The 27,915-nt window shown below is 40.1% G+C and overlaps 1 protein-coding gene across 2 annotated transcripts in view; it reads right to left on the minus strand.

The window, feature by feature from the left end:
• The window catches only part of ear (ENL/AF9-related), a 213,408-nt gene that overhangs the window by 121,374 nt on the left and 64,119 nt on the right, over positions 1 to 27,915 (minus strand). For both annotated transcript variants that reach the window (XM_067138008.2, XM_067138007.2), the window contains exon 3: positions 2,446 to 2,669. In XM_067138008.2, coding sequence (XP_066994109.2) covers positions 2,446 to 2,669 — 224 coding nt within the window. The remainder of the gene's footprint in view (positions 1 to 2,445; positions 2,670 to 27,915) is intronic.

Genomic DNA, 27,915 nt, shown 5'->3' on the forward strand with positions numbered 1-27,915 from the left:
ATATATCAGAGAGCATAGAGAGGACGGTTGCCTAGTTGTACTTCCTCTTAAAACAACAATCCTCACCACAACCACTTTCTTCCGCTTTAGGGTGCAAGGAACTTTTTTTATGGTATTTAAAACAAACGTGGGTTTTCCGTAAATCTTCAAGGAAAAGTTATTACTTTCCCGTTTCACGGCTATATCTAGAAAATTAAGGGAACCCTCCTCTTCATTCTCTAACGTGAATTTAATGTTCAGATCTGAATTATTTACGATTGTCTATTACTGCATAGACGTCATCCACATAATGTGTCCATATACACTGACTGACAGAGCAAATGCAACACCAAGAAGGAGTGGTCATAACTTTATGCCAATTGCAGGGTAGACTGACGTCACTGAGGTATGCTCATGATGTGAAATGCGCCGCTGTGCTGCGCACATAGCGAACGATAAATGGGACACGGCGTTGGCGAATGGCCCACTTCGTACCGTGATTTCTCAGCCGACAGTCATTGTAGAACGTGTTGTCATGTGCCACAGGACACGTGTATAGCTAAGAATGCCAGGCCGCCGTCAACGGAGGCATTTCCAGCAAACAGACGACTTTACGAGGGGTATGGTGATCGGGCTGAGAAGGGCAGGTTGGTCGCTTCGTCAAATCGCAGCCGATACCCATAAGGATGTGTCCACGGTGCAGCGCCTGTGGCGAAGATGGTTGGCGCAGGGACATGCAGCACATGCGAGGGGTCGAGGCGCAGCCCGAGTGACGTCAGCACGCGAGGATCGGCGCATCCGCCGCCAAGCCGTGGCAGCCCCGCACGCCACGTCAACCGCCATTCTTCAGCATGTGCAAGACACCCTGGCTGTTCCAATATCGACCAGAACAATTTCCCGTCGATTGGTTGAAGGAGGCCTGCACTCCCGGCGTCCGCTCAGAAGACTACCATTGACTCCACAGCATAGACGTGCACGCCTGGCATGGTGCCGGGCTAGAGCGACTTGGATGAGGGAATGGCGGAACGTCGTGTTCTCCGATGAGTCACGCTTCTGTTCTGTCAGTGATAGTCACCGCAGACGAGTGTGGCGTCGGCGTGGAGAAAGGTCAAATCCGGCAGTAACTGTGGAGCGCCCTACCGCTAGACAACGCGGCATCATGGTTTGGGGTGCTATTGCGTATGATTCCACGTCACCTCTAGTGCGTATTCAAGGCACGTTAAATGCCCACCGCTACGTGCAGCATGTGCTGCGGCCGGTGGCACTCCCGTACCTTCAGGGGCTGCCCAATGCTCTGTTTCAGCAGGATAATGCCCGCCTACACACTGCTCGCATCTCCCAACAGGCTCTACGAGGTGTACAGATGCTTCCGTGGCCAGCGTACTCTCCGGATCTCTCACCAATCGAACACGTGTGGGATCTCATTGGACGCCGTTTGCAAACTCTGCCCCAGCCTCGTACGGACGACCAACTGTGGCAAATGGTTGACAGAGAATGGAGAACCATCCCTCAGGACACCATCCGCACTCTTATTGATTCCGTACCTCGACGTGTTTCTGCATGCATCGCCGCTCGCGGTGGTCCTACATCCTACTGAGTCGATGCCGTGCGCATTGTGTAACCTGCATATCGGTTTGAAATAAACATCAATTATTCGTCCGTGCCGTCTCTGTTTTTTCCCCAACTTTCATCCCTTTCGAACCACTCCTCCTTGGTGTTGCATTGTCACTGTCAGTCAGTGTATCAAAACCTTCTATCTTTCCAAGGATATGAGCATGTTCAAGGTAATCAAGATAGGAAATGGTGACTGTAGCAGCGGTTCTTCCTACAGTAGCAAAAATAAATAGCATATAAGGTTAAGGATGTTCTTTTTGCCAGTATACGGATGTAATTAGTAACTTAGCTAATTCATATGCATTTTGCTTCAGGTACTACAGTTATTATCAGCTCTCAGCGGGAAGAATATCTTTCCAGTACCCGCAGGCTACTTCAAACCCATGTGTTTAATTTTCCAAATGCAAGCTTACGATGATCTTGACGGTTCAGAAGAAAATTGATGTGATAATTTTATGCCATATGACGATCAGTGTGTGTTTATTAAAGGGTTATGTATATATTTAAATCATCTTCCTTTCTTTGTATTTTTCATCATAATTAGATGAATAATTTATGCAGCCTGATTTTTTGCCTAAATTTTTAGTTTAAAGAAGTGTGTTAATTACATGAGTAAATATGGCATACACCAAGTTCCTTCATAGAGCACATAAATGATATACTATAGAGAGGGATAAATTATTCCTTATGAACATGTTTACAAATATTTTCAGTACCAGAAAATTATTAGACATGATAATCTTTGGATGTTTGCTGTGAAAAAAAAAAAAAAAGTAAAAATGTATCTATTAATATGGGTTGTGAAAGTATCAATCTAAGTATCAGGAAATTATTGATCCAAACAATACATACCCCACCACCTTTGATGAGCCGTCTCCTCAAATCCTCAGATGGGTTTGGAAAAACATACTTTTCTCGTATCACCTTGCTGATTGGGGGACCACTGGGTTGCAACTGTAGGTCATAATTAAATTGTGCTTTCTTCGGTTCATCATGATTCTTGAAGTAAACCTCAATTGGTATAACAAATCCAGCATAGCCAGATTCCTTGACTGAGTACGGAGGTTCTTTCACAACTGCAAGAACAACAAACAATTTTGAAAATAGAAATTAACAGTAGCAACCAGGTTACACAGTACTAAATTACAAAAAAACAATTTCTATTTTTTAAATTATCAATAGTAACCACATTACAGAATTACAGATAAATCAAAGTGTGCATTAAAAAGCACTGAATACTTAAAATTAATAATAGCACCCATTTTACGAACTGTAATCACAAATATAAAGAGATATCAAATTTACAAATAAATGAGATGTTTATGGACAATGAAATCAAGAGAGGCTTGTGGATTAATGTATAAAATAGGGTCGTTTTAATAATCCTCATTCAAAGTTGCATCATGTGTAATTGATATATAATTTTTTAACAGGCTATAGATTATTAATAACACGTTTAACCCTGTATCCGACTTAAGGCGAATAACTTTTCACCAGTGCCTTACGGCATTTGGTGAGAAAAATTTCAAGCTTCAAAATTCAGTCTTAGGTTTACCAATAATTATTATTTGCAGCTAATAATTTGCAGACTTGTATGTAATTATTATTATTATTATTATTATTATTATTAAAGCGTCTTTATTGTGGCGAAGTTAGGGCTCCCGGCCCTTTCTTACACTTAACCACTTCATGTATATACAATGTATATTTTACATAAAATTTAAACATATGAAATCTTTACAACCTAAAGTATAATTAAAGCAACTAAAGTATCACTAACTAAACTAAGGTGAGTAAAGTATAACTAAATTATATACAGGAACACATTGCAATAACAACCATATTCACTCTCATTCATGCATCCCATTCACACTCAAGAAAGACTGGAAGTGCTTAAAAGATGACGCTGGCAAAGGATTTTAAATTTTGTCTTAGATTTAGCTTCCCTGATGTCATTGGGGAGTTCATTCCACCAGCTCGTGGCGGAGATTGTGAACGATCTGTTGTAGGTTGCGGTTCGATGCACAGGAATTTCTAGCGTACAGCCTGACCGGGTATTGAACAGGTGCAGGGAACTAAGGTAGCGAAATCTGGTGGATAGGTAAGGAGGAGTGTTTTCAGAAAGCACTTGATACACCAAAGTAGTTGCGTGGAGTCTACGTCTGTCATTCAGTCGTAACCAAGATAATTGTGTATAGAATGGGGATACATGGGCGTATGGTTGTATGTCGAATGCATACCTGATGCATGCATTTTGGGCACGTTGCAGTCTCATGCTTTGCTCGTTATTGATGTCAATAAAAACTGTATCACAGTATTCGAGAATTGGAAACAAGAGTGATTGAATGAGCTTTATTTTCAAGGACCGAGGAAATATATTTTTAAACCGCTTCAGAGGATGCAGGCTTTGATATACCTTTTGGCACACTTTCATCACATGTTGCGACCAGTTCAATGTTTCACTTATAGCCACACCAAGATTCATAACTGTTTCACAAAATGGAATAATGGTATTGTTTAGTGCTACAGGAGGAATTTCGTATTGTTTTAAGACGTGTAAGTTTTTTCAAGTACCAATGATTATTGCTTGCGTAATGTAGTTTGCCAAAATGGAATATACATACAAATTCAAAAGACCAACCATTATTGCCTACTGGCCATGTGTACGTATTGCAAGGTGCAAATATACTTGCAAAACCGCAGGTCAGTCCTTGTGGTTGAGCCAGAGGTACTCCTGAAGCCTGTGGTACCTGGATACATTGTAGTACGGACAGTGCACTCCCCTCTAGCTCCCTCTTCAACCTGCACATACCTGGTACAGACCCTGTATGTCTGAATTTTCCTTACCATCAGTCCTTTAGGCCCTGGTGCATCATATCACGTGCAACAGTGTAAAATGCCTCTTGAATGTCCAGGAACACTTATATGGAGTAGATGAAAGATCGTCATTTCCCATTATCCACATGCCAGAAGACTGGAGCATTCTACTTCCTCCCTAACAATCCTCATTCATCATTCTCTATGAAATCCCGATGTTCAGTCTATGTGACAGGAAAGTTTTCCCTTAATAGTTCCTGTTGTCCCTTCGCACTGTACAGAGCATTCTGTGTAACTACCAGAGACAATATATTCCTGCAGTTTTGATGCTGTGACCAAATTATGAGCCTCAAACTGATAATGGATAACAACAGAAAAAGAAATAGAGATATGGTGATAACATTTATCGACTTCAAGAAGGCCTATGATTGTATTCACAGGAAATCTTTATTAAAAATTTTACGACACATGGAATTACATTATAAATTAGTAAATATGACATAATTAACTCTTACAGGGACCAAATCAAAAGTAAGGTTCAGAGGCGAATGATCAGACCCATTCGAAGTAACTACTGGATTACGGCAGGGTGATGGCTTATCACCATTACTATTTAATTGTGCACTACAAATGGTAACGCGAGAATGGTTTAGGAAATGCACTCCAAATATTAAAATAAGTAGGAAAATTTCCAAACAAATATCCTTGGTTTTGCAGATGACATGGTGTTACTAGCCAAAAATTTAGATGAAGCAAAAACTCAAATATCAGAGCTTCATTTATTCCATAAATAAAATTGGCTTTAAAATATAATTTGAGAAAACAGAAATTATACTCCAAAAACCACCACCATTAAAAGAAATACATTTTAACAGTACTAACATTGTAACACAATTCAAATATCTAAGTGAGTTAATAACAAATAATTTAAATGAAAAACCTTCAATTCAGATAGGAGCAAACAAGTTATCTATGGCACAAAAATTAACACGGGAAACTAACAAAAAGAAATGCTTATCCATTAATGCTAAAATCAAACATTACAAAACAGTCATAAAGCCAGAAGCCACATATGCCGCAGAAACATTATTCCATCTAAACGAACAATCCAAAACCAACAGATTACAGAAGATCAAAAGACGAATTGGAAGAACTTGTTCCAATAAAAGCTATCAAAAAGATAGGCAATGGCAATAGTACCTGTACCGGAGGTACACCTGCTCCGTAGTTTAAAACTAGCACCTTGTATAAGGCACCTGTAACAAATTTTGAAACTACTAGTACAGGAAGTTGTCTCTACTATCAACTTAGATCTACTATCAACTGGGGTGCAGGTAAATTATTAAAATTCAAGAGTAATTTTGTATGTTAAGGTTTCATAAACTGGAATATTTAGTGTTTGTTTTTGATGTTCAAAAGTTATCAACACTTCCATCTCTTCCCGCCAACTTAAGGCATTGACCAATCAGAAATTTTGTACATTTATTTATTCACCAATGATAAAATTTTAATATTTATTTGATTATCCAATGAGAATTGGGGGTGTGTCAGGGCCTTGGCCCAGAGTTTTCTGGAACCTTCTCCTCTGCTATAAACGCTGGCACTTTTCGGACCAGGTTTTCTTAATGATCGCTCCAGTCTAAGAGTGTGTTCGTAACAGAGGCAGTGGCCACCTTATCCATCTTCGGGAGGTCTACCAGCTTGAGGTAATGGGAGATCCTGTTTAACATGTGATAGTCTTTCAAAGCTAGCTCGAGGGGAAGGTTTAAAATCTTTTGTAATGTAACTTTATTTTCCTAAAATGTAAATTTCAAACTCTAAATGTAAATTTCCAACAAGCCAAAAGAACTTAACCAAAATCAGGGAATAGAGAGCGAGGTACCCTCTCGTATTCCCTCTCAACTTGATTTTGAGGCGACTATGATTTTGTAACCTTTTCTATCTTGTAATTTCTGTTTAGGGTTTATGCATTTAATGTCAATTTTAAGGAGCGCAAAGTGTTCGCCTCCTCACCATTTTGGTTTTTGGGCCAGTAAATATAACCTTTTGTTTTTACCAAAGGCCTTGTAGAATGGGTACTTGTTACCCCTATTAAAATCTATTTCAATCTTTTCATGTTAAAGATACTGACTGTTGAGCGTATAAGACAGTGAAGACTGTTTAATTTTGTTAAATGTTGGTTGTGCCTGGATAGGCAAAGATGCTCTTCGATATGATGATGAAGAAGATAGAGAAGTAGGAAGCAAATCAAAAGAAGATGGAGGAGAAGATGGAAGAAAATCAAAAGAAGATGGAGGACAATGGAAAGGAGATGAAAGACAGGCAAAAGAAGACAGAAGAAGGCCAGAAAATGACTATGGAGAAAATGGAAGTAGGCCAGAAGAAGGTAGAAAACGTACAGAGGTAGATGGAGCAGGGTCACCACGAGATAAAAGACAGTCAGCAGTGAAAGACCAACTTGAAGACAAGATGAACACTGTCCAGCGGGAAAATGATGTGAAAAGTGATGAAAAGATAGGGACGGTTGACAATAAAATAGCTACGGTCGATCAAAAATTCAACGCTATTTGCCACGACCTGAAGCGAGAAGTCGCCCAGCTACGCGATAACGTACGAGACGGGACCTATGTGGATGGGCCATCTTCTGCAGTACTGAGTTCGACCAAGGTGACTCCACCAACGTTCGACGGGAAGGCACCATGGAGTACGTACCTGCGGCAGTTCGAGGCGGCCTGTTCTGCTAACCACTGGAGTGAAGGGGATAAAGCTACAGCCCTTGTCATGGCTCTGAGAGGGGAAGCCCTCAATGTACTACAGGCATTACCAGAAGGTGCTCAGAACCACTACACTGCGCCAGTAGCCCACATGGACACCCGTTGTCTATTACGTTACGGGGATCGCCACCTACAACAGCCATACCAGACCCAGCTTTGAACCAGAACTCGGAGTACGGAGACACTCCAGGAATTCGAGACAGATGTCACCCGTCTCGTTCACCTGGCCTATCCTTGAGCACCTGAAGAGTTCCTCAAACAGCTGGGCAGGTAGACCTTCATAGATGGATTACGCGACCCAGATACTCAAGAGGCTGCTCGCCTCGATAGCCACAAGACCCTAGAAGACGCAGACGCTCTCGGCCACATGTTGGAGTTCGATGCTGCAAAGCAGACATCGTGATTACAAACTAGGGTGCGCCCCCTGGAAGTGGACGAAACTCCACGGTTGCAGGACGATAAGTCCCTGACCGATTTCCTCAAAGCCATGGGAAGGTTCTATGAAGCCAAGCGGAACCCAGCGAATGAGGAAGCGGAACAACGCTCAAGCCATCAAGTACCCCGAAGACATGTCACTTGTTGGAATTGTGGTACTGTTACGATCTCCTCTACTTGCTACGTATATTTCCTACCTTCGGATGTTGTCCTTTCTCTGATCATGCCGCCGCTGCTTCACTAACTCTAGTGTTCTGCTCACCTGCTGTCTGCCTACTCCGTTCATCACGTGACTCCGACGTCATCTTCTTCTCCATGCATTGCCTTCTCCGCTTGCTGCGTGTGCTTGTGCTAACCTCTTTTGGACATGTGATTATGACGTTTTTATTTCTGGAACATGCTGGCTTTCAGCTTTTCTATTCTTCTCGACGATTCTATACCACTATATATTCTCTCCTCCACTGCTCTAAAATTGAGTCTGCCTTCGTCTCAGAGTGGTGGAGCACCGAACAACTGTAATATGTTTATATAGCCATTACCCTACTGTAACGTACGCGTAGGAGGGCTCTGTCTATATCTCGCAGAAACCGCATAACTGGTAGCATATTTGTCCTGCAAGTGTGTACTAAGTCATCTAGATTTAAAGATAAAAATTTCATTGTTCCGTATTGAAATTATTGATGTTAAAAATTAAATAACTGGAAAGGAGGTTCAACCTATTCAATACTCAAAAGAAAGAAACGTAGCAATCACATTTCTATTTAAATGGGACCGGTTTCGACCTTAGTCTAGGTCATCATCAGCCATAAAAAACATGTAAAGAATGTTGGAGGTCAGTTTTTCACTGTTAGGCACAAAGACACGACATCACATTCTGTTCTGCACAAAGTCACAAACATTAACAATCAACTTGCGAAGATCAAAAAGGCTTGAATTCGCAGACGAACAGATCTGTAGAAGAAAGCCGCCAGCTCCCGGTGACTATGCGGCACACTCAAGGTCACGCGCTGCGGCCAAACACCAAAGTAGAGTGGAGAATGTTTCGAAGGTCCAGAACCTGTCACGGCTGCGGGAAGCCAAGTACGTATATAAAATATACGATGCCAATTAGTATAACCGAATGAGCACCCGTACTCCAGCTAAGATCTTGGTAAACAGTTGATTTGAAAAAACAATTGTAGAGAGAAGAAAAAAATGTAGTAAAAAGCAATATCGGAAAACAAATGAAAAGTTATATGCACAGTGCGCATAGTCACCGGGAGCTGGCGGCTTTCTTCTACAGATCTGTTCGTCTGCGAATTCAAGCCTTTTTGATCTTCGCAAGTTGATTGTTAATGTTTGTGACTTTGTGCAGAACAGAATGTGATGTCGTGTCTTTGTGCCTAACAGTGAAAAACTGACCTCCAACATTCTTTACATGTTTTTTATGGCTGATGATGACCTAGACTAAGGTCGAAACCGGTCCCATTTAAATAGAAATGTGATTGCTACGTTTCTTTCTTTTGAGTATTGAATAGGTTGAACCTCCTTTCCAGTTATTTAATTTTTAACTAAGTCATCTAGTACAAGTGTGGTTCGAGTTGGACATAAATAATAACAGATATGTCCGTCCAGAAAGTAAATAAGCGGATTAATGCTTTTGAAGCAACGATGAAGGACTTTGAGGTGCGCCTTCAGTTGTTATCCAGCTTTGCCAACCCCAGGGAAGAGTCCCTAGACTTGCTGAGTCAAGATTTTTGAGAGTTCCGAGGCGCGATCTCCTTCGAACCTGCCGTGCTGAAAGAAGAGCTGTGCAAGTTAGCACGGCAGCTCGACCATCAAGAAGCACTCATTGATGAAGGAGAGCAGTACAGCCATAGAAACTGCCTCCTAATCCATGGAGTCTCCGAGGAACCTCGGGAGGACATCTGCGAGATAACAGTGACAATTAACATGAAGCAGCACAGCTCGATAGTGCATCTGCTTGTTATTCATAAGTGTTTTTATAAGTGTATTATGTGTGAGTGTTAGTGGTGGTCAGTGTAAGCATTTATCAGGATGTTGAGGTAAGTTGCATGCTATTTTTGTTATACTATTCCGTTAACATTCCGTTATTCAACTGATCCAGAGCTCTGTACCTGACACTGACCTTGGCAAATTCCCCTCCTCACCCCGTCACCTCTCACCACCGGCTTGCTCCTCAAACAGGCATTATCTCCCTCTACCAACTGTTTACAGTGCTGCCATGGCAACGCACTCTCCCTGGTAGCGCGTTTTGACGAAATTCAAGCCATAATGAGGGAAAATAATATCCATATTCTTGCTATCAGCAAAAGCTGGCTTACACCAAGCATACCCTCTGGTATGGTACAACTTGACCGGTATTCCCTCTTACGTCACGATAGATCCGATGGCAGAAGAGGAGGTGGGGTGGCCTTGTACTGCAGAAACGACTTTAAAAAAAAGCCGGGTGATATGTGTATCATCGAACAATGCACAGCTGAGGCCAGAATTCATGTTTGTTGAAATCATTATTAACCAACAGAAACTCCTTACAGTTATTGTTAGGGGGCAGATTTCTATGACCTAAAAATGTATGAAATATGTATGCTTTTATGGCCTAAAAACATAAGAATATGACCTATAAAATTCAAAATATGACTTAATGAATAGCATCTACGTCACATAAAAACATTTTTATTACGATTGCTACAGGCTGCAATTAATTTAGAGTTTAAAAAGTTTTAATTCTTCGAAATATTTAACCCAAAATCAACTAAAATGATGAATATTTCATGAACTTGTTAAGGTTACACTGCATACTCCTAGGCAAGGACAGACTCTGTGGAAGACATAAACACTGCAGTTACTTTCACTGTTCAATATTGAATCAGTTTTAATTTATACACAAAACATATGTTATTTGAATGAAACTTTCACACCTGATCTAGTCTCCCTTATCAGAATTGTTGCAATTTATGACCACATGCATCTTAAGATTGTGAATGATAATCCCCTCCTGTTGTCGCTGAGTATCGTCTTGTAGCAAGAAAAACTTCTTTCGTCATCACATGATGTAACGGGAGCGTACTTGAATAGACTTAAACCACTTGGAGAAAATTCCTGGAAATCTTAAGATGAAGGGTTTCCACAAAGAATGTCACTTATTCCACGCAGGTACACAAGTCCGCTATTTTTTTCAGTACATTTTCTAATTTTCTACACACCCTAGATGCTATTGTTCCTTTCGCATGCTTTAATTCCTGTTCAACGCACTTTGCAACATCCAGTGCATCGATTTGTTCTGCACCTGAAACTTCCAGTTGCGTGATTGCTCCAGATAAAGAATTAAAATTGGACTTTACGTAAGCCAGGTCCGCTTTTAATGTAGTGTTTGAAAATAAATCTTGAGTGGTTTTTATGGAGGACAATTCTGCAGGATCAAAAGACTTCACGATCTTCTCCACGACATCTAAGTTGTTGCAATAGTTCACTGCGGCATCAAGCCAAGTCCCCCATCGCGTTATGACTGGCTGGGGAGGTAGGGGTAGTGGAAGGTGCTTTTCCTTGAAATTTCTGAACGCCATGTGGAGCTTTGACAAACACTTTCTTCCAGTTCGATATTAATTTATCAACTTCAGGGTAGCTACTTCTAACTTCTTCAGCTGCCCTATGCAAGGCATGTGCAAGACATGTCACATGTATCATTTTCGGGTATAGCATTTTAAGTCCCTTGGCTGCCTTCACCATAATTATACGGAGCAGCATCAGTTACAAATAGAAAAATGTGCTCTCTCTTTGCCCCGTTTGGCCACAACAGATTCACTGAATTGTCGAAGAGAACTGCAATGGTGGAATGGTTTGTCTTCTCTAGCACTTCACATATCAGGAGGAACATATCTCCAGGCTGGTCTTCCTTCAGCGTGCCAACGATCACATTTGCTACATATTTTCCATCCACATCTGTGGTCTCGTCTATTGAAACCCATATCTTACTGTCTCCCTCGCCAATCCTTATTATATCCAACATCTCTTCATAACAAGGGGTCAGATAGTCCTTCCTGAGAGTAGATTCATTGGGAACAGGATGCTTTGTATATTTTTCAAGAAACTGTCTTAAGCTTCGGCTGTTCAGTTTCTTTAAAGGAATATTAGACGAAACCATCATCTTGCAGAGATCTTGTGAAAATTGTGAACACTGTGAACTTGAAGTCGGGGTTTCGAATAGCAGATGTTGCCTATTTTCGAGTGAAGAATATCTAGTTACACAATTCTTATGTGTTACAGTATTACAGTGTTGTTGCACAAAGAAGTGTTTTTCGGCAGTAACTTTTACCTCACACAATTTACAGAATAATATCACTCCATCCATACTGAATATGTTTTTACCAAACACGCGAACAAAACTTCGCAACTTCCCACAAATTGAAACTTTTGTTTTAGGCATATTGAAAGGAACTGAATGACTGAAGCTCCCTAATGACCAAGGACATTCAGTGTGTTGAAGGTAGAAGTGGGAAGGGCGAAGGAGAGAGATAAGAACAATGACAAATAACTGCAGAATTACCTCTGCTTCCGTGTAAACAATAGCCCGGTTTCCAGGAATTGACCCAGTTAGCAAACAATAGCTCCTACCTGTTAGAAACATTCCATACACTACTTTAGAATGATTCTTCAGTAGTATATTCCAGTCTATCCTGAAAAATAACTTCTAGAGTTTACTCTGATTTTTATAAAATGAAATTCAAATGAAAATTACCAAAATATGCTGTTATAATGATATTTTGTTCAAAATATGCCATAAAACTTAAGAAAGCCTAAATATGCATTTATATGCCCAATAAAACCTGTTTAATTTTGATTATCATGCTTGGAAACGTGTTAAAAATACAAGACTAAGATATACTGTTAAGGGAAAAAATATTACTTGTCATAGAGATCAGCTCCCTAGTTATTGTATACAAGCCACCCAAAATAACAAATATGACTGAATTCGAATTTTGCTTACTTGACCTACTACCTAGTTACGAACATATCATTGCCATAGGTGATTTCAACATTAACCTACTTACTAAAACGCACAAAACTAAACAATTTACTGAGATGTTTTCTTCCTGCGATATGACCATCCTCCGTTTAGAGCCTACTAATCACACTTACACAGAAAACTACGAAACACACACACTCATTGACCACATTGTGACAAATAACCCAAACAAAGTTATAATGCACGGCCAGATTCCAGTCCCAGCCATCTCCACTCATGACCTTATCTACTGTATCTATCCTACTCCCTCCAAATGCCAAAATATAAACCTAAGTACGTTATTTCCAGAAACACAAAAGGCATGAATATGGACGAGTTAAGACATGACGCTTACAATCTACCCTGGAATGACTTACTCTTATTGGACGATATAGACGTGAAAGTAGACAAGTTTAATTCCCTTCTAATCACTCTGTACGATAAACACGCACCTAAGCGACAGATAAAAGTTACAAGTTACAAGGTTACAAACATTGACGCCGAACACTACACCTTTTCTCCCTTAATTGTTTTAATGTAAATATTTTTTAACTTTTTATTTCCCTATGATTGCGTCAACTGTTTCTCCAGAGTACCAATGCCGAATTCTACTATGTTAATTTTAGGCATTGGTGCTGACTTTTCATCTATAAACCTATATGTTCAACCATCACTTTTGTACAACTATTTCCCATACTTAATTTTTTGTAATTGTATTAATAATATGTATTAATTTGTACTGTCAACTACTAACCAGTTACCAGATTTTATACCTTGAGGTGATATTTTGACTGATGATGCCCTCAATGAAGGGCGAAACATGTCTCAAGTGGAATCAATAATAAATTCCTAATTTATAAAAATTTATATGTATTGAATAGGTGGAAAAAACTAACCTTTTAGCATCCTACATTCAGATAAAAGTTACTCGCCCATCTTGTCCCTGGTTAAATAATGAAATTAAAAACACGATGGCCCACCGCGATGCACTTTACCAACACTTCAAACGAACTCGTGACCAAAGTGACTTCGAAAATTATCGGGTCCTTAGAAATAGAGTTTTTTTTTTGCTAGTTGCTTTATGTCGCACCGACACAGATAGGTCTTACGGCGACGATGGGACAAGACAGGGCTAGGAGTGGGAAGGAAGCGGCCGTGGCCTTAATTAAGGTACAGCCCCAACATTTGCGTGGTGTGGAAATGGGAAACCACGGAAAATGATTTTCAGGGCTGCCGACAGTGGGATTCGAACCTACTATCTCCCAAATACTGGCTACTGGCCGCACTTAAGCGACTGCAGCTATCGAGCTTGGTAGAAATAGAGTTAAACAGCTTGTCAGAAACCGTAAATTTACTTACTTGCAAAACATGACTGCAAACATGAATTCTAGCAGTGCTTGGAACACGCTTCGTTCCTTAGGCATAGGGAAACCTCAGCAACAACCTCATGTGCCAGACATACCACTCGATAAGTTAAATGAGTTTTTTACTGAAGAAAGAGCACCACCTAATGCACTAAATTCCCCAAACTCAGTACCCAACTCCGTTTTTAACCCTTTACCTGACCAACAACATTTTACATTCCACCCTGTTACTGTTAAAAAAGTATTATATTCTATCAAATCAAAAGCCAGAGGAGTGGATGATATCCCTATAATTTTTTTACACAACATTATTGGTGCTGTTTTACCAATTATTACCCACATTTTCAACTACTGCCTTAAAAACGGAACCTTTCCTTCACTATGGAAACTAGCTAATGTTATCCCCATGCCTAAGAACCCTACCATCCGACTACAGACTAATTTCTATCTTACCAGCGATTTCCAAAGCACTCGAGTGTCTGGTTCATGAGCAGGTGTTGGAATACTTAAACAACCATTCTCTCCTAGACCCAATGCAATCTGGCTTCAAGAAGGGACACAGCACAGCAACTGCCCTGCTCAAAGTGACTGATGACATACCGCACGCAATGGACCAAAGACTGGTGACAATACTTACTCTCCTCGATTTCAGTAGCGCATTGGACACTATAAACATCATACTCTATTAAACAAGATGCAGTCTTACTACTTCGATCAACGAACTATTAATTTCTTTTCATCGTACCTCAAAAATCGCACGCAACGAATTATAACCCTCAATCAAACCTCACACTGGCTAACCAGGAAGGAAGGCATGCCGCAGGGTAGTGTTTTAGGCCCATTGCTCTTTATCTTGTACATAAACAACATTTCATCTAATTTAAAGAATTGTAGCTACCATCTTTATGCGGACGACTTACAAATTTACTGTCACTGTAAGACCTCTGATTTGCCTCATACCATAGCAGGCATCAATGCTGACCTTCAGTGACTTAATGCTTACTCCTTGAAAAATTCCCTCCTTCTTAACCCCTCCAAGACACAAGCAATCATTACTGGCTCTCAAAAATTGTTGGCCACACTAAGATACAAAACTATTCCTCCAGTTATAGTGAATGGTAGAGATATTCCATTCAGCCAAACTGTGAGAAATCTTGGAGTGACAATGAACGAAACTTTAAATTGGTCTGAATATATTAAGAATGTGTGTAAAAAAAATATTTTGGATACTTCATTCAGTTAAAAGAAACAGCAATATTTTACCGTGTAATGTGAGAGTCAAACTCATACAAACACTAGTGCTTCCCATCCTCGACTACTGTGACATCATTCTGGTAGACACAACAAAAGAGCAGACTTCGAAACTTCAGCGAGCGCTTCATTGTTGCCTTAGATTTATATACAGTCTGAGTTATGATACACATGTCACCCCATACTATCACACTATTTCATGGCTGAAACCTGACAAACGACGAACGTATCACATACTGATACAGATATACAGACTGCTCTCTGAAGACAGACCACTATACATTTCATCCCAGCTTAAGTATTTGTCCTCCTTTCATAGCAGTAACACCCGCTCTGGTTCCTCCCTTTCTATTCCTGTTCACCGATCCACTATGTATAATAATTCCTTGCCTGTCAGTGTCAGAAATACCACCTCCATTACTTAAATTTAAGACTGCTTGCCGAGACTACCTCCTGAATGCAGCTGACTAACTTGCATGATTGGAAGATCGAATGAATGCGAGTTAGAAAAGTGTAATGTATTTTTGTGTAGGTTATTATTTACTATATAATATTAAGTACTCAAACTCTGCTCTCAATGATGTATCACTACAGTGGTTAAGTGTAAGAGAGGGCCAAGAGCTTCGCCACGTACAAATAAACAAACAAACAAACAAACAAATAAATAAATAAGTAAATAAGTAAATAAATAAGTAAATAAATAAATAAATAAATAAATAAATAAATAAATAAATAAATAAATAAATAAATAAATAAATAAATACATATAATTCTTTTATTTGGTGAGCAAAACCTATCATCATAATGTTATTTTGACATTAGATTCTTCATTGGGCCATCTGCCCCAGTTGAACTTTGCTTTTGCCAGCTTATTACGGCATCAAATTAAATATGCAAGACATTATTCCTACTTAATATTTTCAAACACGAACTGTACAACGGACAATGGAACTTTGATCTCACATTATCTGCTTCCTAGGACCAATGCTACTTTCTGCAATATAACACCCTGAAACGTAACTACACCCGGCAAAGAGAATCCTTTCCCCAGTTCAATCCTTACTTCCATTTCCTTCTCCTTTCTCTTTGTATCTCCTTTTCTTTTCATCTTTACCTTGGTTCCCTTTTATTGGAGCTTTATCACTCTTTATTGTACAATTAATACTTATTCATACAGTTCTCAATGTATTTCTGATATTCTATATTGTCAATGTGGGACATCTTCCTTGTCTTTTGAGGTTTCCTCTATATGTTTTATTGTCTAGCAAAACTCTTGTCTGGCATTTACTATCTTGTTGAGAAGTGTTTACTTACTAATTAATTTATTGTTAAATATATATCTTATTTACGTCGTTAACCTTTGGTTTTCTCTTGTCCTAGTTCCTTTTCACTGCGCGTTTCTGTCATTATTCTTCAGTTACTATTATTATTATTATTATTATTATTATTAATAATATGTCCGACTCGTTGGCTGAATGGTCAGCGTACTGGCCTTCCGTTCAGAGGGTCCCGGGTTCGATTCCCGGCCGGGTCGGGGATTTTAACCTTAATTGGTTAATTCCAATGGCCCGGGGGCTGGGTGTTTGTGATGTCCTCAACATCCCTGCAACTCACACACCACACATAACACAATCCTCCACCACAATAACACGCAGTTTCCTACACATGACAGATGCCGCCCACCCTCATCGGAGGGTCTGCCTTACAAGGGCTGCACTCGGCTAGAAATAGCCACACGAAATTATTATTAATAATATTATTATTATTAATAATATTATTATTATTAATAATATTATTATTATTCATTGTGGTTCTTCTTCTACCACTTGTATGCTTAAGCTATCGATTAACTATTACAACACCTATATTATCAGCACCGTACGTACATTACGACGATAGCTGGGTAACAGTACCAAGGGACACACTTTCCCCCGCCGTACCTAGGCAGCATTCGGCCTGTGGGGCAAAATCTGCCATCCGTCTCTCCGTTTTTCTTACCAACGTGTCAGGCGCGATCCGCTTATATTCTTGCTGTACTACAGAATATTCCCTCCCTTGCCTTATTGGACTCCGGCACTTCTATTTCACTTCTCAGTTCCTCTTTCTTTCAGCAATTACTTCAATTTCATCCACATCTTCAATTACGTTTTTCAGACTTATTATGTACTTCAGTGTCACACCAACCTTTAAATATTCTTGGTCAAGTTACTCTTACTGTAAAGATTTCTAAATTTCATGGTCCTTTCCCTTCTACATCGCTCAAGGTCTTCCTATTCCCCTTTTACTGGGATATGATTTTTTTTTTCACATACTGGCTTAATTCTCCACACTCAGACCTCTTCTATTTCTTTTCATTTTGATTCTGTGACTAGGATTCCTTTGATTAACCCCTCTGATTACCCTACTTCATTACATCTTTCTAACCTACATGTTTATGTTACTGAGTCTCAGCAGCAAGTTTTAACCTCACTACCCCACAAATTTTCTGACGCTGTTACGGAACATCTTGGTACTGTCTGCAGTTATGAAGCTCATATTGATCTCTTGGATGATTCTCCCACCTTAACACCTTAGTCCACCTCGTATGCAACTTCTAGAGCAACACATATCTCAGATTCTTGCTGATGGTACAGTTATCCCTTCTGCTTCCAATTATGCTTCACCTGCTTTTTCTTGTCAATAAGCCTGACCATTCCACGTGTTTTGTCATAGATTATCGTCATCTCAATAGCAAAATTAAATATGATGCTTATCCCCTTCCTAAGCTGCAGAACGCTTTTCAATTTTTTGCTAATGCTAATTATTTATCCATATTTGACTGTAATTCTGCTTTTCACCAAATTCCCTTAGATTCTGCTAGTTCTAAACTTACTGCCTTCATCACACCTAATGATCTCTATCAATTTACTAAGCTCCCCTTTGGTCTAAACGTAGGATCCCAGGTTACGCAATGTCTTGTTGATTCCCTTTTTCTGATATTATACACAAATATCTTTATCTGTACATGGATGATTTATTGATTTTTTCCCTCCTGATTCTGGCTCCCATATTATTCATCTTACCAAAGTACTTTCTCGTCTTCGTATGGCAGATCTTACTATCAACCCTTCCAAACTCTCTCTTGCTCAAACCTCTGTTAAATTCTTAGGCCATATCATTTCTTCCCAAGGTGTTTCTGTTGATCCTGATCGTACTGCTGCTATTACTCAACTCTCGCCCCCTAAAAATTACAAACAACTGCGCACCTTTCTTGGAATGGTTTCTTTTTATAACAGCTTTATTCCCAATTTTTCTCATATTGCTGAACCATTGCACTATCTCAAACGTAAAAACGTTACATTTCTTTGGACCCCTGCTCAATAGTATGCTTTTTCTACCCTTAAATCTCTTCTTATCAAAGCCCCCATTCTGCAGTTCCCCGATTTCTCTTTACCCTTCGAAGTACACATTGACGCTTCTGATTATGCTATTTCTGGAGTTCTTAATCAAATTGTTGAGGGAACCCGCTTGCCTATTGCTTATTTTAGTAAACTGCTTTCTCCCACTGAACGTAATTATTCCATCTATGAACGAGAAACCTTAGCCTTAGTGACCACCCTTGAACATTTTTCCAATTACCTTGATCACAAAGAATTTATTGTTAAAACTGATAATCAAGCCCTCTCATGGTTTCTCTCTAATGCTTCCAAGATTGGCAAAACTGGCCGCTGGTTGCTCTGTCTTTCCCAGTTAAAATTTTCCATTAAATTCATTTCCAGTACCCAGAATTGCACTGCGGATGCTCTATCTCGTTTATTTGATCCCTCTTCCTCTGCCGCTTCTCTTTCTCCTACCGATTTCCAGTCCCTCTCCACCTCTGATTCACCCCCACTGGATAACTTAATTTGTTCATTAATTGATTTTCCATTATCTTTTCAGTCTTGCCAATCTCATCAACTTCAGGATGATTTTTGCATTCAGACCAAAACTTTAGTTTCTGACCCCTCCTATCGCTGTCCCTTCTTGTTTTACAAAGGTCTGCTTCTTTTTAAATCCACCCCTAAATCTTCTGCTAGAGTTGTTGTCCCTTGTATTCTTCAACCTATGATACTTTCTTATTATCATTCTTCTCCTACGAGAAGGCATTTTGGTTTTGGCAAGACTTATGCTCGCATTGTTTCTCTTTATTTTTGGCCTAACATGTGTAAATATATTCGTCAGTATGTTTCTACTTGCCCACCTTGTCAGTTAGCTAAACCTTTAAATACTAAATCTGCGGGCTTACATTCTGCTCTTCCTCCTCCTTTTCCAGCTCAAACCTTTTTTATTGACCTGGTTGGACCTCTCGTTCATTCTTCACATGGTAACACCTATATTTTCATATTTTCACCTTATTAGATGGTTTTTCTAAGTATCTGGTCCTTCACCCTATACACAAAATTTCTTCTTCCATTATCAATAATCTTCTAACATCATATTTCCCCTTTTTGGTTTACCTTCTAATTTAGTTTCTGCCTCTATTTTTACTTCCAAAGCTTTCTTTCAAATGTGTTTCCAACTGGGAATTAAGAAAATAAATACCTCTCCATATTATCCCCAGGCTAATAACGTCAAATGCTATCACCAAAATCTTAAAATCGCTCTTTTATTTTTCACAACTCCTACCATAAGGATTGGGATGTAAATATTTCTGCTTTAGCCCTTGCTTTTAATTCAAGCATAAATTCTTCCACCCAACAAACACCTGCTAAACTGTTTTTGGGCTGAGATCTTCATACTCCCTTATCACGTACTTGGGAGGTTCACACCCTCTTAGATTCTGATGACTCTAAATCTATTCAATCTCTTTGGACCGAAGCTCTTTCTCATCTTTGTGCTGCTCAACTGCTTTCCAAGAAAACACATGATTCTCGTCGTATACCTTCTACCTTTAAACTTGGTGATATGGTTCTCTTACGTAATCACCCTCAAAGTTCAGCCAGTGATCAGTTTTCTGCTAAATTAGCTTCTCGGTGGATAGGCCCATTTCGCATTATTTCCCTGCCTACTCCTGCTAACGCATTTTACAATCAACTTCTGATTCCTTTGATGTTAAACATGCTTCATATTTCTCAGCTAAAATAATTCCATGTTCCTACTTCTGTTAACTAATATATATATTTATTTTTTTCTCTCTTTCCCTCCTTCCCCACCTTTTATTCTGGGGAAAGATTTTTTTCCCGGAGTGATTGTTTCCTTTAAAACAATTTATGTTTGCTTTTGTTCTTTTGTCCTGGTACTGTTTAGTTATTTTACTGTTTTTGTTTTTTTCTGGCCCCTTTTGTTACGGCCCTTTTTCTAATATATCTTGCTCATCATATTCTGGTCTCCACCACTCCGTTTCGACCCAGACTCCCCATGATTGCCTAAACATTTTCTTTTTCTTTTTATTACTTTGCCCTCATGGAATATGTAAACCTATGCATTCTTAACTATATATATTATATTTTCTTCTATGTCACATATATATTTTTATATTGTATACTTTATATTGTAAAACTTTTGTAACGGTTATATCACCACTCTATTTTGTGACCTTCTCCCCTCCTTCTAGTTCCCCTTTTTCGGTCTTTGGACCGGTCATTCTCATCACCTTCACCCTTCTTTCCTTCCCCCACCTTTTTCCCCCTCCCCTTTTTTCTTCGTTTGGGTACACCATTTCTTGCCAGTCTGTTTTCTCCTTCTAGTGTACGATCATTGCTCTTCCAAGTTGGCGCTCCTTGTGAAGACCGCCACGCTATCATCTCTGCATCATCGATGCTCCGCTTTCCCCAGCATGTGGGGAATATGTTACGATCTCCTCTACTTGCTACGTATATTTCCTACCTGCGCATGCTGCCCTTTCTCCGAACACGCCACTGCTCCACCAACTCTACTGCTCTGCTCACCTGCCGTGTGCCTACTCCGTTCATCACGTGACACTGACGTCATCTTCTCCATGCATCGCCTTCTCCGCTTGCTGTGTGTGCTTGTGCTAACCTCTATTGGACACGTGATTATGACCTTCTTATTTTTGGAACATGCTGGCTTTCAGCTTCTCTATTCTTCTCGACACTTCTATACTGCTATATATTCTCTCCTCCACCGCTCTAAAAATTGAGTCTGCCTTCGTCTCAGAGTGGTGGAGCACCGAACAACTGTGCTACGTTTATATACTCATTACCATCTGGATTATAATTCTTCAGATTATTTGGTGAGCAAGACCTATCATAATGTTATTTTGACATTAGATTCTTCATTGGGCCACCTGCCCCAGTTGAACTTTGCTTTCGCCAGATTATTACTGCATCAAATTAAATATACAAGATTATTCCTACTTAATATTTTCAAACACGAACTGTACAACGGACAATGGATCTTTGATCTCACATTATCTGCTTCCTAGGACCAATGCTACTTCCTGCAATATAACATCCTGAAGCGTAACTACACCCGGCAAAGAGAATCTTTTCCCCAGTTCAATCTGTAACCGTAACTACCGCGGTTACACTAAACAAAACACTAAACACAGTAAATGGAGGAGAGTAAGTGCAATTGCACAGTACCAAAAACCACTACACATTCAGTGAAACATCGGCTGAAACTACGCGGAGCTCCGCCGATAACATTTGTAAATATCAGTGGGGCCAACTAGATGACAATAAACCAGGAAGGTGGGACAGGGCTGTAACCTACCGAGGGCATGGACATGGCTTAGGTTGCAGTTTCAGAAATAATCAACCATGATCCTTAATTTTGAAAAATATTATTTACAAATGGACTTTACAAATGAATTCCGAACAATTTCAGTCATGCGGAAGGTACCGACACACAACTTGTGAATTACAAACTACATGTTCTGTGATACACACAACTATTCGATGTTCTTTGATAATGGCTTCCTATAAGTTCAAAGTTTCAAACAAACTATACATCTAGTTACAAATCCAGTTGTACAATGCAATTTAGTAAGTAAGAAGAAACGTAATACGCTATTACAATTTACAGTGAAGCTAAATGTACCTTTCAAAAACTCTGGCGTACATCAAGTGACACGGAACTTCCAGAGGCAAAACCCCAAGGTAAATATGTAAACTACAATTTACATATTTAGCAAAACAAGGAACGGGGAATGCCTCAAAAATAAACAGGCAAACCCAGCTGAAAAGCTAAGGCACCATAAATAATTAAGTGGCGAATCTAGGTGAGAATAGGGCAGACTCCTATATGAAAAGCAAGCGAACATTACAGGAAATTTAAGATGGAACAGAAATCAAGAGTACTTACCCACAAGGTGGCCCATCCCAGTAGCGAGACGACATCAAAACTTCGGACAACCAGATAGACTGCTGACAGACCAAGACAGACCACGAATGCTGCCTCGCTCTCTTTATAAGGGAAACCCTGGCCTTGGAGTAGCCAATCAGAATGCATGAGTCCGCCTATCGCCACCCAGATTCACCAATCACAACTCTTACTTCAGTCGCAAACTTTAAATACTTTCTCGAATACACACGATCGCGAATCTTCCATTTCCAGAACAGTCAGAAAATACTTTCTAGAATACATAACCAACAAAAGGCAACACACCCTGTTCAAAAATTCATGTAACAACTTTCTGGACAGTTCCAGTAAATATAGAACTGACATCTACTATTTACAAATACCATATATAAAATATTACACTGTACAGGTTAGGTCGTTACAAATAAAACATATCACCACACTTCAGATCATACAGTAAGTACTACGGAAGGTTTACAAATAAAGTCTTCAATAAACACTTTCCACTTTCCAACACATTCTACACCTGTGACACAATCCTTACTTCCATTCCCTTCTCCTTTCTCTTTGCATCTTCTTTTCTTTTCATCTTTAGCTTGGTTCCCTTTTATTGGAGCTTTATTACTCATTATTGTACAATTAATACTTATTCATACAGTTCTCACTGTATTTCTGATATTCTATATTGTAAATGTCGCACATTTTCTTTGTCTTCTGAGGTTTCCTCTATATGTTTTATTGTCTAGCAAAACTCTTGTCTGGCATTTACTATCTTGTTGAGAAATGTTTAATTACTAATTTATTTATTGTTAAATATACAGGATGAACTTTAATAAAACCAACAAACTGCAGGGATGTATTCCTGACTGGAAAAGGAGGAAAAAAATATCCTATGAACAAGTGTCTGGAAATGCATCGTTGCGACGGTAGATGACACTGACGAATGAAATTTTCTCTGACTACTTGCAGTGTGTTTCTTCTGTTGCAGATAGTGTGATTGAAGCAGCGTGCTGTCGGAAACAAGCCGAGATGGTGTTTGTGTATGGCCAAGCCAATGGAAACGGTCGAGAGGCAGCACGGTTATACTAAAACAAGTACCCTCAGACACCAACCACATCACACAACGTTTCAAGCCCTTTTTAGGCGTTTATGTGATCATGGGTCCTTCCAGACAGGCGAACGTACAGGGAGGCGGCGGACTGTGCGTACACCAGATCTAGAGGAACAGGTTCTACAGGACATTGAGATGAAGCCTAGTACAAGCTCCAGGCAAGTGGCCCGCCGACATGGTGTAAGCCAGACTACGATTATGTCTATCCTGCATGACAACCGCTATTATTCCTATCACCTACAACGAGTGCAAGGATTATCAGCAGCGAATTTCCCTCTACAGGAAGGATTTTGTCGATGGCTTTTGCACCAGGCCATCATAGTTATGGGATTTCTGTCGTCAGTCACCTTTACCGATGAAGCAACCTTTAAGAAATGGCATCGTTAATGTCACAGGTGAACAATATAGTGGAAGTGGAAAGTGTTTTTGAAGACTTTATTTGTAAATTATGATATAATGTTTTATTTGTAATGACCTAACCTGTACTGTGTAATATTTGTAACATATGTATTTGTAAATAGTAGATTTCAATTCTGTACTTACTGGAAGTATCTAGAAAATTGTTGAACAGGGTGTGTGCCTTTTGTGGGTTATGTTTTCTAGAAGGAATTTTCTAACTATTCTGGAAATGGAAGATTCGCAAACGTGTGTATTCGAGAAAGTTAAAGTTCGCAATGGGAGTAGGAATTGTGATTGGTGAACCTAGGAGGGGATGGGCAGACTCAGGCATTCTGACTGGCTACTCCAAGGCCAGGATTTTCCTATATATAGAGAGAGAGGCAGCGTTCGTGATAATTCGGTCTTGTCTTGGCCTGATCTGCCTTTAGTCCATGTTGGTCTGCGTCGTGTGCAACGCCTCGCTTCCGGGATGGCGCACCTTCGGGTAAGCACTCTTACTTTCCGTTCCGGTTACAATTTCCGAAATGTCCGGTTGCTATTTCGTATAGGAGTCTGACCTAGCCTAACCTAGATTCGCCAAATTAATTATTTACGACGCCTTAGCTTTTCTGTTGGGGTTCCCTGTTTGTTTTTGAGGCATTCCCATTTCTTATTTCACTAAATATGTAGATTGTAATTTAATATATTTACCTTGGGGTTTGCCTCTGGTAGTTCAGTGTCACTCGATGTACGCTAGAGTTTAGATGAATACGTTCACTTCACTGTAAATTGTAATTGCTTTTTACATTGCTTTTAACCCACTAACTTGCATTGTACTGCTGGATTTGTAACTAGTTGTATAGTTGGTTTGAAGTTTGAAACTCGTAGTGAAGCCCATTATCAAAGAACCTCTAAGAGATGTGTATCACGGAGCTTATAGTTCGTAAGTTGGAAGTTGGTAGATTTTGTTCGGAATGTATTTGTAAAATTTCACTTGTAAATAATATTTTTCAAATTTAAGGATCACGGCTATTTATTTCGGAATCTGCAATCTAAGCCATGTCCATGCCCTCGGTAGGTCCTGCCTGTTTCCACTTTCCTGGTTTATTATCCACTAGTTGGCCCTACTGATATTTCGTATTATGTTGTTGTTGGCTGAGATCCGCGTAGGCCAGCTGATGTTTCTCTGAGTGTATAGTGTTTTCTGATAGTGTGTAGTTGCTCTTACTTCCCTCCTTTATTGTGTTTAGTACTTGTTTTGTGTAACCACCATAGTAAAGGTTACATTTGGTAGCAGAGACAAGCGCTGGGTTGCGGACAAAGAAAAGTGAACCGTGATCATACCTAACCCATAACTCCGTAAAAGTTGTGGTTCGTATATCGCTTGAAATCTTGTTTCTACCTGTCAAGATGGCTCGCGCAGTTTCTAATCCTTTCCATTTAAGAAAGGCAGAACTGCTTTACGAGTTAAAAATTCGCAAAATTAATTCAACAGGCAATGTCAGAGATGACACTAGCCTGTTGAAGCAGTCCCCTGACCTACCTATAACCATACCTGAGTTAACTACAGACGAGTTGCATGAGTCTTTGGCCGTGATTGAACATAGGTTACCTGAATTTAACGCCATTCTTGTGTCCTTTAGTGCTTCTAAGCCCTCACATGGCCAATTAGCGCGGGTTAAGGGGCAGTTATTACATTATTTAGACAGGATTAAGGATTTGTTGTCTCTCGAATGGCCGGAAGTTGAGCGGCAGAAATGTCAAGCCTTACTAGAACAGTTTTCCAAAATTTTCGACAGAATCAGTGGTTTGTTTGAAGGCAGTAAGTTAAATAACACAGTTTCTGAAATTCAAGTGTCTATCCCACCTGAAATGAATGAAAGTGTTAATTCTGGTGATGCATCTGTTGCTGCTCAAGTGTACAATCTGACACCTAGTGCTGGTGTTAAGCCTGTTCAGGAGTCTGAGGTGAATAATGCTGCCATGGGATCTTCTGTTTCATTATCTAGAACAAGGACACCTGTAAGTCATTCTAATGATATATCTCTTTTGCATGTTGGTACCCGTACAAGTTTTCCTGTGGTTCCTGCTAATTCTGTTGTGGCTCAGTGTTTGCCCTCTATTATTAATCAACCCGGTTCAGATGCAATGGTGCAAAACCACCCCCCTGTCTTAGCACCACCGGTATCAAGTTGCATAACCTCTACACAACCGGCTAATGCCCAAATTGTCTCTCAGGTTAGTGAGAACCTTTCTCAAATGAGGTTGTCTGCCCCCGTAACACTGAAGGATAACGTTAGTCCTAACCTATCCTGTACTCCGTCCTTTTCACAAGGGCACCCGAATCAAAGGTACGAGGCCTCACTAAACCCTCTGGACTATTCTAAGCCTTCCCAAGCACCCCCTACACCTGTTTTTCCCCAGATTTTCTCCAATCTGCCTCACCTGTTGACCACGGTGTTTAAGGGTGTCTCTAAATTTTCAGCTAACTCCGTTGATCAAGTTATTTCCTTCCTTCGCTTTCTAACCGAGTTCAAGGATCAGGCAATAGTGTATGATCTTAGTAACGACAACGTATTTCAAATTCTATACCCGCATGTCTCTGGAGCTCTTTCTGAGCATATTGTCAGGGCCATTTAGGAAAGATTGTCTATAGATCAGTTTCATGCCCATGTACTTGAATATTTCATTCCTGCTCGTGCCCTGTCTGCATTAGTGCAGAAGCACTATTTCAGAGTACAACATCTCAACGAGTCATTATCTGAATATGTCAAAGACATTAAGTTCCAAGCTAAGATTTTCCGGCTCCACTATTCAGAGGCTCAGATGGTTGCCAACATAATTGCAGGTCTCGCCCCGAACTATAGATCACATCTGGCTCTTTCACCCCGACCAGCAACGTTCGCCCAGTTGGAAGCAATTACAATGTCCGCTGAAGGCATTCGATATGCTGACCAGCTATGCCTTGCATTAGCCCCACCTCCTATAAGCATGACCTCTCCTCAGGATTCTAAAACCACCCCGTCACTTGCTTCTAACTCATGTAATCCTTGTTCGTGCTTCAATTGTGGCTCCGTGGCTCATCTCAAGCGGGATTGTCCCAAGGCTGGGACATTAGGCAATGCGAAACCTGCCATGGGTAGAGGCTTTTCCACCAATTCTTCTTGCCATAACTGTGGATCAACTAGGCATTTCTCTAGGCAGTGCCCACGTAACATTTCTGGCTCTGGACCCCCAGGCCATAGTAGTGCTAGATGACAAACCGCCAGTTCTGATGGAAAATCCCAAAACATGGCTTCTTGTCTTGTCGATCATGACTGCACCTTGGTTGATTTATTTAATTCCAAGGATAATGATTGTTGCCAGTCTGACTCTGGTGTTCATTTCTTGCAATCTTGTAGGATTTCTGCCATACCTTCTTGTAAACTACCATATTTATGCATAGAGGTAAATAATGAACCTCTCTGTGCGTTACTTGACTCTGGGAGTAGTGTCTGCTTGATGAGTGAGACCTGGTACGATTCTATGAAAACTGTTTGCAAGTTACCTACATTACAACCTGTGTCCTTGACCTGCCATACTGCTAATTCTAATTCGTTGAACATTGTAGGATCACTAGAGGTCAAGGTTAGAGTCCGTGATTTCACCTGGAAAGTGCCAGTACTAGTGGCAAAGGATTTATCCTGCCAATTCATATTGGGTGCAAATTTTATTGTTAAAACAGGCATGATTTTGGACCTCCAGTTCAACAGATTCCATTTTAAATTTTGTGCAAGAACCTTTGCTAGTTGCTTTACGTCGCACCGACACAGATAGGTCTTATGGCGACGATGGGACAGGAAAGGTCTAGGAGTGGGAAGGAAGCAGCCGTGGCCTTAATTAAGGGGGTACAGCCCCAGCATTTGC

The sequence above is a fragment of the Anabrus simplex genome, chromosome 1 (assembly GCF_040414725.1).
Source record: "Anabrus simplex isolate iqAnaSimp1 chromosome 1, ASM4041472v1, whole genome shotgun sequence".
NCBI classification, from domain to species: Eukaryota; Metazoa; Arthropoda; class Insecta; order Orthoptera; family Tettigoniidae; genus Anabrus; species Anabrus simplex.